A 16,702-nucleotide genomic window follows, 5' to 3' on the forward strand; every position below is an offset into this window, starting at 1 on the left:
GTATCGTCCCTTGGAATTCAGACTCAAGACTGCAACATTAACTCTTACCTGAATTTCCAGGCTGCAGGCCCACCCTACAGATTTCAGACATGATAGAAAGCTAGACAGACAGATAGACAGAGAGTTGGATAATCTCCTATTATTTTCATTTCCCCCTTGGAGAACCCTGACTAATCATTTTACTATATCCCAGTGACAGGGGTATAGTTATGTTCATAGTTATAGTAAAGTACATTGCGGTCATCATGTAATGATATGTGTAAATGAAGTCGTTATGCTGTATGCCTGAAACTTATAATGCAGTGCTGCATGTCAATTATATCTCAATAAAACTGGAAGAAATAAATTGCAACTTGGGAGACACAGGTTTGGGTAAAACTGAATGTTTCAAGGACGGGAGTCAGGGGCTTATAAAGACAAAAAGCCAAGAGGTTGTCAAAAGTTGCCTGATGAGAATTGTGGCTGATACTAATGTGAGCCAGTCAGGAAACCTTTTCCTTAAGGAATCACAGGTTATTTTCGGGTTGGGGCTTAGTGAGTATCTTAAGTTTCTGGCAGGTGTTCCAGATGACTTCATTAAGGCAATGAATGCTCACAGGGTTGGATTCTCTGTGGGCTGAGATGTGCATAAGTCACACCTCCTTAGAGAGCCCTCTCAAGCAATGCAGATTCCATTTTTATTTTTCTTTCACAAAGGCAACCTTCTGCTGCCAGGATCAGTGACCCGACCTCAGCCTGGAAGACATTCAGGTGAGCTTCAGCTCACTGGCTTGTGCTGTAGGAATAGCAGTGTTTGCCATCGATCTCTTCCCTGCAGGCGAGGCAGCGCCCACGCCAGCTGTAAATGAGCACAGGCTCGTGCTGGGGCGGGGCTGGGGAGTGGTCCTCTACCCTTCTAGGTTCATCTGGCTGGTCTAACAGTTAAAATAACATGAGGCAGATTAACAGGAGAAAAATAAACAAAAATTGAATAACACGTGTACTTCCTGTTTATACCCCTGGGAGACAGCCAGGAAAAACTGAGTGAACTCATCAAGAAGGCTGAAGCCCTCACCTTCAACATCATCTTCAGCTAAAGACTGAAGAGGTTGCTGCAGGCAGCTGTCAGTTACAGAGGTTGGTTACATGGAATGGCTGGAGGCATGAGAAACTTCAGTTAGACAAGGGATGGAAAGGTGTCACTTTGATTTAGACATGGGAGTCATCAGGGACTCGTTGCGTGGGGATGGAGGAAGGGGAAGACACACCAGATGGGTGGGGACAGACTGCTGATTGGGAAGCAGGCAAATCTTTCAGGAAGTTTGTCATCGGAAGTAAGACTGTGTGGTTCAAGTTAGAGGGAAGAAACAGAGAGATGTTTACAGAGAGGGAAATTTGAAATCATCACTGAGAAGGAAGAAGATGCAAATTAACTAAATAAAAGTAGTAGGAACACTGGGCAGTGTGTGGTTGTCTTCAGCAGCACTTAGATGCCTGGGGGAACTTAAGGGGGAAGAATGATAATCAGTCAGTTGTGTCATTGGGAGTTTTGCCAAGTAAGTACACTGCAAGGACAGAAAAGGGAATAAAGGATGTATGTAGGAGTTATTAAAATTGTAGCTCTTGGAAATTGTTGAGAAGGAGAATATTTCCTTTACTCTCTTAGGTTCAGTGATTGGGAGACTGCAAATTAAATTGACTAAAGCCAATTACTGTGAGAAAAAAATTACATATGAATACATGCAAGAGTTTACAAAGAAATGTGATTGGGAGGGGTGGCTAGAATTGGAGGCTTATATACAATTTAATAAGTGACAGGAAAAGGAGAAAGGCATTTTTTGAAAAACAAATGACTTCTTGGTGAGAGGGGAGAGAAAAGGTGCTAATGGTAGAACAAGTGACACTTAGGAAAGATAAATAGTGCCTTAGGAGAATGAATGGAAGATGTGACAGTTTTGTGACAATGTCCACTTGAGTCTGGTGCTCAGAACTTGTCTCTAATTTTAAGACTGTTTCCAAATGTAATTAAATAAATAGAGAAGATGAAAAGCCTGAGGTAGATTTCATTTCTCCTTGAGGAAATAGCTGTGAATCAGTGTTTAAGGTAGCATATAGAAAGTTTGATGGCACTGTAATGATTGTTGTGATGCATCAGAACGCTGACAGCAGCCACACCAGATCCGAATGCTGTCCGTCTAAATCTTCAGGTCTATATAATGTGATTAACAGTGGAAAATTCAAAAAAGCTATCAATCAACACTGCTCAATATCAATGAGAAGTTTGGTGGGTGGTTGGGTGTTGTTTAAACAGCTGGCATCCGGGCTCAGTTTGAGTATGTAATACCCCAAAGTGCTGGGTTTTATTCCCAAAATCGGCTTACAAGTTAATGAGATGCAGAGAAATGTGGCTTAAAATACCACATTATATGTGCATGAGTTTTAATCATGCACATATAATACAAAAATATTTTCCTTTAATAAACATTGTCTATATCTTACTTAAAGAGAAATAACTAAAATGTTACCCAAGCAGCCCAGCAGGTAAATGTTTACTGTTCCTCTGTAACATCGTATAACAGATACTTTCTCTTCAAAACCTCCTCATATTCTTTACATGCGTTCAAAAGCATATCGTCAATTAATCTTGACTCTTTTGAAGATCCTCGAGGAGTTCGGTAGGACTCAGACTGAAGTTTAGGAGTAGCTGGAAAGAAAATGAAAGAATTAGATTCCTTATTTAAAATACTTCATAGGTAACTAAATGTCAGTTACTTTTAAGCTGAGACTTTTCTAAGTTTTAAGAAGAATGAAAAATACCTACATATGATTACAACACAAACCCAAGATTACTACTCTACACTTTGCCCAGGGTTGCACGTTGAATTAACTGCTCTTGTGGCTAAGGATCAGAGCTCCTGCTTTTCTCATTACTCATTCATTTACTCAGCAGCCATGTGCTAAGGCACTGTGATAAACACTGGAATCCCAAGATGAAGAGGACACAGTCCACCCTGAAAAATCATGTACTGTAAACTGGAAAAATAGATGAACAGGCAATTTTGGCACAGAGACATAAATGCCATGACAGGTATAAAAGAGGGCACAGGTGGAACACTCAGAAGGGACGTCCAGCTTTGTGTCAATACTGTCCACTCTTTGGTGGCCGTGATATGTAAGCAGATACCTGAAGGACGAGGAGAAAGTGTGGGGGGGGGGGAGAGGCAACAAGCAGACTCACAGAGCAGAGGCAGGAAGGGCGCCCGCGGAGCTGGAAGCAGTCTGACCAGACGCTGGAGCAGAGGGCGGAGCAGGGGAGGAAAGAGACGTGGCTGAACACTTTAACAAGAGCCAAAGTGATGTGGGTATTTTTCCTCCAAGCTAAGAAAGTTGGAGTTTTTCCTGAGGGCAAAATGTTAACCAGTGACAAAGGGAATGACAGGAAATTTAACTGTCATCCACCAGGTGACAGCTACATGAACTGTGATTGCTTGAGTCTGGGGTTGTTGGCCTCTGTCACTATGAGAAACTCGAGAAGCTGATGAGCTCCATGTGTTCTGAGAACAGTATCCATGTGCAGGTGACAGGCCCACAGGGCCAGCAGGAGGGGAAGGGTACAGCCAGAAATAGAGAACACAGACTTCTTTTTTAAAGCTATGGATCATGATGAAGAAGTGAGCAATAAGTATATTTATCATTATGAATGAAATTGTGCTTTCACAGTTTTCATTAGATACGTGTAAGCAAAAAATTTAACGTAGTATCTGTTTTTCAAACAACAGAAAGAGGTGCCATTTACTGTTACAGTGCATTTCAGGAATCAATGTCTAAATGCAGGAATGTTGGCAACATACCTTCTTTTACTTCTCTAGCTGCATTATTTCCCAACTTCTTGTGCATCTGAAATAAGTCAAATATTATTTTTAATGTTTAAGTTAAACAAGAAACACTATCAGAGGAATGACAGCTAGCTTATGAAATGTGGCCTTTAAATAATACTTTTAGAGACTTGACCTAACTTGGGGATTGCTTAAATAGAAAAATTATCAGATGAATAAAATAAAATAAATTCCTACTTACTTTGATTTTAGATAATAGAGAATGTATATATGAAAGGCTTAGATTCCTCTGATGGAAAGTACAGTAAACACTGCCCTGTCAGAGACACATAATCTCTGAGGGCGATGTCCAATCTTATTAGCACAAAGAGTTTAAACAATTCAAGTCATGTTCTACACTGAAAGCATTAATTTGCACTACTCAGAAAAACTGCCCTTTATAAAAGTTCAGTTTTTTTTTTTTTAACTTTCATGGACTTTTCCTTAAAATGAGCTTTCCATTCCTGCACTTTTATAAAACTAAAATTTTAAGGTCTGTTCTATGCTAAATATGTTTTTAACACAGCATCGTAGATACATAAGATGAAGAAAGGGGTTCTGTTATAATGTGAAGTGAAAATTCTACTGGCAAACAAATTAAACAAATGGATGTTGCTCTCTGTATATGACTAAGACATTTATGTCAGAAAAGCTGCTTGAAGAAAAGAAAAGGAGAGGCTAGCACCAGTTTTCAAACTTGGATTCTGATTTACAACTTCCTAGACTTAGAAACAAGGAAAACAATACAGAATTCTTTGACTGTAACTTTGTTTCTGTTCTAGAAATTAGGGGCAACTTTTTGAAACTTGACTTAATTAGGTATGTATTTAATTATGAAATGTGTGGGGACACTTCAAACTACAAGTGTCCCCATCTAGAGTGTTCTTTTAAAAATCTTTCTTATAAAAGTCACCCACTCACTAAACAGGGTCTAAAATAGTCCACCAGACATAATAAACACTGTGGTGATAACAGTAACACAAGAGCCGAGGCCTTTGTAAGTGTTAGGGGCAAAGACAAAATTTCCGGCCACCGTTTGCCGATATTTTCAGAGACTGTTTTCCATAACACTGTCTGACAAGAGCATTCTAGAGAGGCCTTATGCAATCAACAATGAGACAACAGTGCTAGGCATGTCCTACGAATTCAGTAACACCGAACAGATGAAGGGAGAAGCCTTTATTGAAATAATTTCATATAACAGTATGCAAAATGTAGATCACACTTTTACATGAATTGAAAGTAAGATTACTATCTTTTCCTCTGCAAGGCTATATTGTCAGTTTGTAACTATTAAATATATGTATTTTGCTGCAGAGAAAAGAAATGAGAAAGAATTTGTTGATCAAGGAGCTGAAAAATTAAGTATAGGGAAAAGAGTGAATGAAAGAAAAAGAACTGGAGGAAGTTAAGTGATTGTCTCACAAAAGATAACGCTTCCTCATTTGTCCATTCACACAAAATGAAATGAGGGCAGGAGGGAGTCCACAGGGCAGAGAACTGATACCAGAAACAAGGTCACTAAACTCTGCCTCTGCCTTATGAGAAATGAGCTTAACTACTGTGATAGTTTGATTAGAATTAAAATTCAGAGTGGATGTCCCCTGCCTTGGAAGGCTACTTGTAAAAGAAACGTGACCAGATCCTGCTGAGACACAGTGCTGTGTCATGTAAAAAGTTACAGTCCTAGGAATATTAATCGTTTTAGCTCTGGTGCACTGGTATAATCCCATTTAGAAAAAGGATTGCTAAACTGAATGGATAGTTGAGAAATTTAAAAATTACTTAAATAAATCATTAGACAATGTTTGAAAGTGTCAGTGATACACCAAAAGCCAAAAATCAATCAATCTAAAATTTAGTCTTCCTATTTAAAATAGATTTGAAGGATATTTATTTACTATTGTGGCCATGCTTCATGTTTGGCACACCAATACTTAAAACTCTTGAACATAACAAAATCTTTAAAACAGAGAAATTATGTCTGTTATAATATTGTCTGGAATTAAGTTTTCAGTTCTTAGAAAAAAATTCTATGTGCAAGAAAATCTAACAGTGATGTATCTGCTCAGGCTAATTGTAACTTTTTGTATTCTATAATAACATTATAAATAACACAGTTGACTAAAACTGTAAAATTACTTTTGACATGTAGGAGAGAACATCCCAGAAATAAGCTAGAATGTGAAATCTGAGTGTAAATATTAGCAAAACAGTTATGGGGTCCATCTGCTACCACTACAACGATGTCAAGTGACAAGGCTATACTACATGTAGCAGTAAGAGAGGCAATAAATCCAAGCGTTATGAACTGGAGAAAACTTGCTTCAACAACCAGCACGACTGAAATCACAGACTTAGAGCAATACTTCCATCAAGTTAGAAAAAAAGGCTGAGTAAGCTAGAACTTCACAGTAGGAACAGTCCAAACTGTTAAAACCTTGCAAATAAAGGAGAATGTTAAATTCAATCCCAATGCCATTTTTAACATTTTGCTTTCTGGAATCATAGCTGAAAAGCTGTGGAAGTCTGTTGTTTTGTTAAGCCCCATCCAAAAACCCATCCCTCCCTGTCATTTTAAACACTATGTTCACACCTCTCATAGCATTACTTTATGTTTTCCCAGCAGAAATCATTACATCCCTAGCAATTCCAGAAGGCACCTTCTTTCTGTACGTCTGACTAAGAATTCTGTAAACAGTAACTGTATAATAACTCCTTTGAGGTGCTCCGTAGTGGTGGTGAAGACGTGTCTTTGCATCTGGACAGAGCAGTGCCTTTTCATCTCCCTTGCTACATCTAGCATGATTTGGCCCCATGGCCCCACAGAAGAACTACGTGTACCTTGGAACTACAACACTGAGTTTAAAATAAACGATTTTCCAACTTATCTAGAAGTACTAAAAAGTAGACACCTCTTTCCGCCAAGAACATTAAAGGAAAAAACTGTCCTCCGGGGCTTTCTCTTGCACTGCTTTTGCACTCACACTCTTCCACCATCATCCTGTAAATTGACACACTGTCAATTTTTTGGTGACAACTAATGGGAACATTTCAAGTTTGCATCATGCTTAGCCACTGACAGAAGTGTTAGCCATGCATTTTGTTTCATACCACGCAGTCCAGTTTCATGACTCTGAAGCACTTAGACTCAATTTACCCACCACACTGTCTATGAAACCTGAGCTTTTTCTTCTTTTATTATGACATGAAGCCAAGTGAGAAAAAACAGGTTGAGACCTCACTTAACAGGGGCCCATGCTACCTTTCTCTACATCAAGAAGATCATGAAAACACCATCAAACCATAAACCAATGTGCATGGCTTTGAATGGCTTTTAAAATCAATGATACACAATGGAAACTAGTTGTAATTTAAAGGCTCCCTATCATTGCCACATCGGTATTTCTACAGGTGAGGGCAAGACAGAGACATAAGAGAAATTCATTTTAAAAATTTAAATATGTGTTTACTTGACTGCATATTCAGAAATGTTGTACAATCGGTCAGTAAAACATTTTATAACAATTAAAATAAAAATGCTATAGGTAAAATAGCAATTAAGGATGTACTCTTACAGAAGAAAGTGATAAAAATTTTAAACTTAAAAACGCAGCTTAGTGTTTTCAGTGTTACAAGTTTATTGAATTCATAAAAAGAATTTATCTTGGATTCCTTTAAATAAAAAACATCCATATGTGGTTAAGTATCTCGAAGCCGTTTACTTATACTTCAGGGTAGAAAAACTGGGGTGCGTCAAAACTTGAAAATTACTATGAACCAATGCCAAACCGAAATCAATCAGAAACTAAGCCAAACATTGGAAAGTATATCTCTAGTTATTAGGCAATGATACTTAATTTCTGAAGTAGAATTTAAAATGGAGCTTTTAAAGAAATTTAAAATTTGTCAGTTTAGTTGCATTTATTGAATAAAGTTAATGACAGTTATCTCTTGAAAATGAGAAGTCCAGGGCCTTAAAAAATTATAAAATTTCTGTCTCCTTTCTTTATTAGTACAATTAATTATGGCTTTTACTTAGTGTGTGTAAGTCAAATAAGTAACTCAGAATTTCATGAAATTAAAAACAAGAATTATATCAGAAATCTGAAACCCAGGGGAAAAAAGATAGTATAACTAACACTGAACAAGCAATCACTCACGCTAGTTGAAGGTTCTGAAAAAATCCTGAAGTTTGTACTTTGAGTGAGAGTCCATTTGTGCTCTGAGCTATCATGAAATTTTTCAGCAGGCCTTGTAGGAACAGTTTTGAGGACAGAACTCTTGTACTCTTCCGCCATCTGAAGTTTAGTGTTCATCACAACCAGCCTCTCGTTAATCCTGTGAGGATTGCAAAACACAGATTTCATTCATTTCATTTTTTTCCTAAGTGATGTGTATTTTTAAATTTGCTGTAATAGTAAACAGATTATCCCATTAAACTGTGTTTTGGCAACGAAAATACGTCAGCGCAGACCTACTGTAAACAATTACAGTTTAAAACTGTCCTAAAGAAGGACATATGCTCCTGGGGGGGCCCTTAACTAACAAGTACTTCAAAGTGGGGAGAGTCAGAGATGGAGATGCCTCCACAGGGGACCCCCTCTGCCTTCTGCACCAGCTGCATCTAGACATACTTGCCCTCAAGAAACCAGTTTAGAAATAAAAAATAAACCATCCCTCAAAGCCATTATCAAGTGTTTGCTTTCACCACCCTTATGTACACATTTCACTCATTACCTGGGAGAAATTAAGCATGCGGCACTGAGGAACAGTTTAGAGCCACCACCTCTGGGGGGCACCAGATGGAAGAGTCGGTGATGGGAATAAACTGTGACAGCTCCAGGGGCAATTTCAAGTGTCCCCCAATTTCCCAAAGCTCACTTTGTTACTTCGCTTTTATCAGCACCTGTTTTCCATAACGAAAAAACTCTCAAGCGCATTTTCACTTTTACGAAAAAAAAAAGCAAAAAGCCAGAATAGCGCTGGGTGTTTGTTTTAGCCCGAGCCATCAGAAGGGCAACACGCACCCCGAGCAGCAAGAGGGGCCCCACCGAGCTCCTTCCCCAGAACCACACTCAGTATCCCGGCATCACGCAGCCTCGGCTTTGGACTGTGTCTGTGAGCTCCTGTGCTTTATGCATATTTATTTTGTGCATCCACCAGCAAGATGTGTCCTAAGGTAACTGCCTCTTTGCTTTACACAGACAACTTTCATAGGAACACTCTACTTTTGGATACCAGGGAGACATGTAGCTTACAACATTGTTACTCAGGCACTAGAGGAGGGACCTGCCCTTTCTGTCTTCCACACACCCCCTCGGGCAGGCCACCGTATTCTTTTTAGCCACTTCATGAACTACTATAATGACCTTCACTCCTTTGTTAGTTTCCCCCTATTCCCCAAGCATGTCTTTACGTAGCAGAGACAAATTTAGAAGGATACAGTAATTCGTCTCAGGGTGCCCACTAGTGGTGATACCAAATATCACAATCAAGAAAGTAAATTCAACAAACACCAGAATGGAGCCCCTTGGGTTTAAATTGTACTCTTCCAAAACACAGTTAACTTTAAACGCATTAACATTTCTATTTATGGGAATTCCAGCTAGAAATTTTGTGATAATATGGCTGTCTAAATTACAAAGTTTGCAAAACCCCCAGTTTAAAGACTAGATCAGGTTAAATATATGCAAATATAAAATATAAAATCATGTAAAAGCAACAAAAGGCAAGGAGATGCAAACTGCCCTCGACTAACATTTTAAAGGAGAGTTCATTTACGAACATCATTTTCCAAAATTATACTATCTAGTCAGCTTTCACTTGCTACTCACCGCATGAACCTGGCTCAGTAAAAATTATGCCTTAGAAGCAAAATAATGACCTAAATTATTCTCTATAATTCTATGTTTTGACTTACGAGTGTAATTGACTTGCCCATGATGTTCTATCTTCTGGCTCTTCGAGGTACAGTTGTCTGTATTTTTCCAGTTCTTTTTTTTCAGCATCTAACTGAAAAGTTTTACTTTTCAGTTCAGATTCCAGATATTTAATTTTATGCTTCATTTGACTTATTGAAGCATTTTTATATTCTCTTAACAAGTTTTCTTCGTACGCTGCTTGTGTCTAAAGTGAATTAAAAGGATACAATTTTAAAAATAATTATAGCCTGAGTAATTGCAGTGTATTTGTTCTCTTTAGTTTTGAGTCAATGATTCAGACAGCAATTTTAAATGTAAAAAAGCTGAACTTTAAAGTACTTATCATCGATGTCATGTGAATTAAATCTGAATTATGAAATTAAATTTGAATCACTCTTATATCAGTACTCATGTAATGTGATAGTTCAAAGAATAGTAGGATCAACTAGAAATTTTAAAAATTGAACAATAAAACCTAAGAGTAATCAAAGAGTGTGGTACAATATTTAAATCACAATATTTTCTTTTCCTCCTAGGAGTCTTCATTTACACCAGTTGGCCATAAAAATGATTCTCTAGTGAGAATTGTTCTGAAAGATCAATTTAATGATAGTAATGATGGAAATTGAATTATTTAAAGGGAGTAACAAATGCGGCCTTCATTCCAGAAATCTACAGAACAAACTGCTATATAGGAAGTAGAGGAAAGATAAAATGTATACATCCAAACTGTAATTCACAGCAAAGTGAATTAGAGCACATTAGAGATCAATGCTTCACCTGTAAAAACTGGCTGAGTTCTTTCAACATTCCTGCCACATCCTGTTTTGCTCGCTCTTCAGCCTCCCTCTTGCACTGCACGACTTGACTGAGTTCTGTCAATTTTTCGGCTACATCACGTCTTGCTCGCTCTTCAATCTCCTGTTTGTACTGCTCCACTTGACTGCGTTCCACTGTGTTCACTTCTAGGTGATGTTTGAGGTTTACTACTTCTTCCAACTTCTTTTTCTCCTCCTCTAATGTTTCACATTTCTTTTGCATCCTTTTCATAGATAATAGCTCTTTTAGAAGGAGCTGAGTTTCTGCACTCAGATGGAGAAGGGCTGAAGTTGTCGACTGCAGCTTTGCTGTAAGATCAGCATTCTGCATGAAGACGATAAAATTGTTTGGTAATGAGGTTAGCAGACTGAGAACATCCTAACTCTAACCCAGCATCGAACATTGAAATAAATTCAGTTGCAATAAAATGGTACCTACTTTGTGGAATGGAGAAACTCATATTACTCAGAAAATCAAGAAAAAAGTTCAAACCACCAAGTGTCACAAAAATATACTGTTTACTGTCATCATCTTTGTTATACATTTGTAGTTGGTTTTACACTCTTATTGCTCTGTAATTGTTTCATGTCCTTCCTACATAAAATGACTATAAGGCACCTCTTAGTAGAAAGTCTCTTACCCCTTCCTCCCCGAAGTCTTAACTCTTCATGATTTTTAAAGATTTAGGGAGATCATATTGAGTTACTCAGGGCTGAATTAATAAACCCCTCCCAAAACAAGTCTTTGGATATAAGACTGCAATTAATACATCTTACAACTATGGATTCTAATGCCATAAGCCTTTCTCTGAACTAGAAATATTTTATGCTAGTTTGAATTGCATCCCAAGGAGCAATGAATGTCTTGCAGAGTTAAGGAGAAATCCATCTCCTAGTGTAGTGGTTTAGTAAGATGACCCATACATTTTTCTAAAAAAAAACCTAAAAAGCCAAAATTCTTTTAATCCCTTGTTACTCTTCACAAAACAAGAGAACATACTCGACAAAAACAAACAAAAATCTTGCTGGGATTTCAGTGACACTGACTTGGGAAGAACTACTTTCCTTCAGATAGGAGGGTTATTTGGGAATTCAAGGCAGGCGGAGGTGGTGGTTGTAAAACATCTCTACAAATTCCTTGACACTTCCCCTGTGAAGTTCCCTCCCCTGAAATATGTACTGACCTCGGCATCTGGTTTCAAGGTGACAGAATGTGGGGGCACAGCTGTGTGATTTCTAAGGCTAAATAGCTTCTGACTGTCACTCTGTAGGGTCGCTCTCACTTAGAACCCAGCCACCACATTGTGAAGCCCAGGCCACCTAGTGAGACTTTGTACACGCAGCTGTCCCAGCCTATGGCCCCAGCGAATGTAGTTAACCAAAGCCAGCTCCAACTTCCAGACATGTGCATGAACAAGCCTTTAGATTATTCTAGGGCCCACTTGATTCCAAGTGCAGAAGAAATAAGCTGGGTCCACTGAGCCTTGTCGAAACGCTGGTTTGTGAACCAACCAAGTGCTGTTTTGAGTCACTGGGTTTTGAGGTGGATTATTATATAACTTATTAGCAATAAATAACTGGCACAGATATTGATATTAAAAATGGGGTGCAGCCATTAAAAAAGAACCAGAAATGTGGGGATGCCTTTGAACCTGGAGGTAGGTGGAACCTGAAGAGATGTAGAGAAAAGCAAGAATGAAAAGCCAAAGTGCCCATGAGACTGTTAGTGGAAGCCTGGGGGCCTTTGAAGGGCTGAGAACAAAGGCTTCTAGGCCAGGGAAGAAAATGACACTGAAACCAGAGGAAATGGGTGTCTTGCTACCAAAGAGTTGAAAGTAAAATTGATGAGAGAGGTAAGCTAAAACAAACAAACAAAAAGATTATTGAATATAAAGGAACCAGGGCTCACTGGGTTCAAATATCTGTATCCCATTTAAAGCACTGCCACAAGCCCAATGGTCACATAATGGGTAAACAGAGAAATGGCTTCTAGGCTAAGATCAAATCTAGGGTGCTGCCAGGAAAACACAGTCTAAGGATGAAACCAAGACTTTGTTAAGACCTTGGAAAGATTTAAGGTGCTGCCTGAAATTCCTTTAAAGTTCTTAACAGCATAAGAGTTTTAAAGGCATGGTCCCCCAACAGCTAGCTCCACAGGGAGCCCAAGATGGAGAGCTTATCTCAAAAAGACTTGTGAGGTTAGCTTTTCCAATGGCATGAACCCCGATAAAATTCACAGGAAACTCAAAGTTTTAAAGAGAACTGTGCTAGCAAAAACACTGCCTGCTAGCTTGGACTGAAAGGGACCAACACAGTGCAAAATGAGAAGAGGCCTTTGGGTTTTTCTTAGAAGGTCTACAAGGAGGAAGCTGGCTTGAGAGAACTACTCAGCTGTAAACACAGGTCATTGCTCAGGAAAGGGACAGAACCAAGAGCTCAGAGAGGGCAGCGAAGGAGAATTCCTCCCAGGGTTAGGACTAAGTCCTAAGCAAAGAGCCGGCAGCAAGCATCAGGCTGCATTTGAGAACTGCTACGGACCAGTGTGCCTCCCATTTTCCAACTGTGAGTGAGGGAGTTTGTGTGGTGGTAAAAATCCAGCCTCCTTATCCTCAAGCCTCAGCACTGAGAGGAGTGTACCCAAGGGGCTGTACTCTAGAAACCACACCCAGGAACCTCAGCCCCACCTGGACCTGATGAAGATGGTAAATAAGACCCTGGACTGGAGCCTGAGCCTGACAGCATAGTGACCGAGACCTGCTGGGGAACTGAGTAGGGATAAGGGTGTTTCTCATATGGAAGCAGTAAGAAAGCATTGTGGCTAGTGAGTAGATTATGCTGGCTTTTGAATGTCTCCATAAATTTTCAAAATTAATTCCATAAAAAAGGTGGAATATGGGCCAACCTTAAGTGACTTGCTCCTGATGAAGAGAATACAGTGAAGGTGGCACTGGGTGAACGGCAGGGCTAGGTTTGAAAAGGCATTTCAGCTTCTGCCTCACTCTTAACCCTGGAACCCAGTCTTATGTTGTGGGCAAGCTCAGGCCACAGAGACAGCTTAGGTGTTCCAGGGGAGGGGGCCCAACTGCCTGCCCCATCAGAGCTGCAGCCAACTGCCAACATCAACTGCCAGACATCAGTGGATGAAGCTTCAAGTGATTCCAGCCCCCCACCTTCCAGCGGCCCCACCTGAAGCTGAGAGGAAGAGAGGCCAGCTGTCTTGGCCACACTTTTCCTAAATGCAGATTGTGAAGAAAATAAATTCTTGTATAAGCCACTGAACATTGGGGGGTTTGTTAGGCAGTAACAGATAAACAGAAAAGTGGATGCAAAAAGATAATAAGAAATGTAACTTGAATATAGTAGAAATTGGTCTCCTACAAACTGTAATGTAATAAACGTTGAGATGAACTTAATGACAAAGTGCTGATGAGAAGAAGCAGATAACTTAAAGAAAGACCTAAGAACTAGAGAGAAGGAAGATTTTTTAGAGTTCCCTTCAATTACAATTTCTTATAAATAGGCATGTATGCCTTTTTACTATTTCCCCTCAACTTTGAGGATAAGGAAGACTGGTAGGCAAGGAGACATATGATTTGAAGACTAATAATTGAAAAACAACTAGAAATAGTTTACTGAAATCAGCCTTTTTACCTCATTTCAATTAACTGAAACTCTAAGAGACAGGCAGCTTTGAGAACTTACTAATCTGGCACTCACTCTTCATTTTCCTTTCCTCAGAGAGAAAATAAAATATTATGGAACCATTTTTAATCTTCTCAGTAGTAAAACAAATGTAGTGTCCTTTGGCAGTATTTAAATTAAACACAATTTTTCCTTTCCCATACTTAAAGCTTGTTTGTAAGGGAAGGTAAGACTGTCTCACCTTTATGTTGTAGCACAATGCTTCTCCATATCACACAGATTGGCTGTGAACTTTTGAAATTCAAATTACTAATCTGTTATCTGTTTCTGATAAACTGATTGAATATTATCTGATTTTTAACAGTTGTATTCTTGAAAATTTTTCCTTGGATGCGGTGAAATATTTATTTCATCAATTATGCATTAAGCTATAGAATGCAGCTAGGCTTCTCTCTTGTTAAGTAAAAGGAGGTAGACACAGGGAGCTGAGAATGCAGGATCTACATGAAGAGCAGGATCGGCACAAGCATTACACACAAGAATGAAGCCAAAAGAGATTTTCACTGTGAACCACAAGATGATGGGTTAGAGAGGCTTCTAAAGAGGAAGGTTGAATTCATCTTTTCCAGGCTTAACCTTTTGCTTCTAGATAGTGAAACCTATGGGTAAGTCTATGAAGTATAATGAGTGCCACATAATGAAATATATTGCAGAATGCGTCAGCAGATCCCATGACCATGATTTGATGGAAACTGGAGTGAAGTGGGAGGTACTATGTGAGAAACTAAAGGTCTGAATTGGGTGTGGGGGGGAAGGAATGGACTTTATCTTTGCAAGCCTACTTTCTGTCATGTCACAGAGTCAGCAAGGAATAAGCTGGCCACAGGCTTCTTCAGGAAGCAGCAAATCTCCACAGAAGTAGAGTTACAGACAATCCTCTACACCGACTTTCTATTTTTATGTAAAACAACTGGTAATGTGCAACATGACTCAGAAAGTGTTCTCATAACTTCTGTCTTGGTACTGGCATAGGACAGACATAGATCAATGCATCACCACTGAGAATCTAAAAGAAACCCTCACATTTACGGTCAATTAATTTTCAATACAAGTGTTAACTAAGTGAATGAGACAATAATAGTCTTTTTAACAAATGGTATGGGACAACAGGATATCCACATGCAAAAGAATAAAATTCGACCTCTACCTCATACTATATATAAGAATTAACTCGAAAGAGCTAAAACTACAAAATTCTTAGAAGAAAACACAGGTGTGTGTCTTCATGCCTGGATCTGGCACTTGTTTCTTAGGACAGTAAAAGACAGAAATAGATTAACTGAAATTCATGAAGATTAAAAACTTCTACTCTTCAAAAGACACTGTCAAAAGGTGAAAAAGCATGCTCCTAAATAGGAGACAGCACTAGAAAATCCTACATCTGATAAAAGATTTGCACCAAGGATACAAAAAGAACTCTTACAATTCAATCAAAAAAGACAATCCAATTTTACAATGGGCAAAAACCTGAACAGACAGGTCTTCAAAGAAGATACACAAATGGATAAGCACATGAAAAGATCCCCAACATTCTTAGTCATCAGAAAAATGCAAATCATAACCACAAGGAGATGCCAACTCACAACTACCAGGAGAGCTAATGACGAGTTTGACAGGAATGCATACAAATTGGGAGAATGATATACTTTCGATAAAAATGTTAAATGGTGCAGCCTCTCTGGAAAACACTATGGCAGTTTCTCAAAAGGTTAAACAGAGTTACCATATGACCCATACGACAGCATTTCCATTCTTAAGTCTATTCCCCAAGGAAATGAAAACATGTTTACACGAAAACTTGGACAGAAATGTTCACAGCAGCATTATTAGCAATAGCTAAAAAGCAGAGGCAAACCAAAGGTCCATCAACTGACGGATGGATAAATGGTTTAGCCCCACAACCGAGTAATGTTTGACAGTAAACAGAAATGAAAATACTGACAAGCACTATGACATGGATGAACCTTGAAGACGTTATGTCAGATGAAAAAAGCTAATCATGAAGGACCACACAGCATGTGATTCCATTCATGTGAAACACCCAGAACAGGCACATCTATAGAGACAGAAATCAGACTGGTGGTTGCTGGGGGCTGAGGGAGATGGGGGCTGGGGGTGATGGCTAAGGGATGCAGGCTTTCTTTTTGGGGTGATGGGAATGTTCTAAAATTGATTGTGGTGACAGTTGCACATCTCTGATTATACTAGGAGATACTAACTATGCATCCTAAATGAGTGAATTATATGATACGTGATTTTTTTTTTTGGGTGGGGGAAAGTTCTTTGGTTTTACTTATTTATTTTGAGAGGAGGCATAGGGGATCGAACCCAGGACCTTGTGTATGCTAAGCAGGTGCTCTACCACTTGAGTTACACAATCCCCCCTATATTATGTGAATTATAT

General features: G+C 39.0%; 1 protein-coding gene across 1 annotated transcript in view; it reads right to left on the reverse strand.

Moving 5' to 3' along the window:
- Window positions 1-16,702, reverse strand: part of LOC135318499 (ankyrin repeat domain-containing protein 26-like) — a 54,229-nt gene that overhangs the window by 12,959 nt on the left and 24,568 nt on the right. The window contains exons 17-21 of the mRNA XM_064489581.1: window positions 10,559-10,921; window positions 9,778-9,983; window positions 8,018-8,195; window positions 3,831-3,876; window positions 2,505-2,683 (exon numbers count right to left, since the gene is read on the reverse strand). Coding sequence (XP_064345651.1) covers window positions 2,529-2,683; window positions 3,831-3,876; window positions 8,018-8,195; window positions 9,778-9,983; window positions 10,559-10,921 — 948 coding nt within the window. The 3' untranslated portion in view covers window positions 2,505-2,528. The remainder of the gene's footprint in view (window positions 1-2,504; window positions 2,684-3,830; window positions 3,877-8,017; window positions 8,196-9,777; window positions 9,984-10,558; window positions 10,922-16,702) is intronic.

Source organism: Camelus dromedarius, chromosome 9, assembly GCF_036321535.1.
Source record: "Camelus dromedarius isolate mCamDro1 chromosome 9, mCamDro1.pat, whole genome shotgun sequence".
Classification (NCBI taxonomy): Eukaryota; Metazoa; Chordata; class Mammalia; order Artiodactyla; family Camelidae; genus Camelus; species Camelus dromedarius.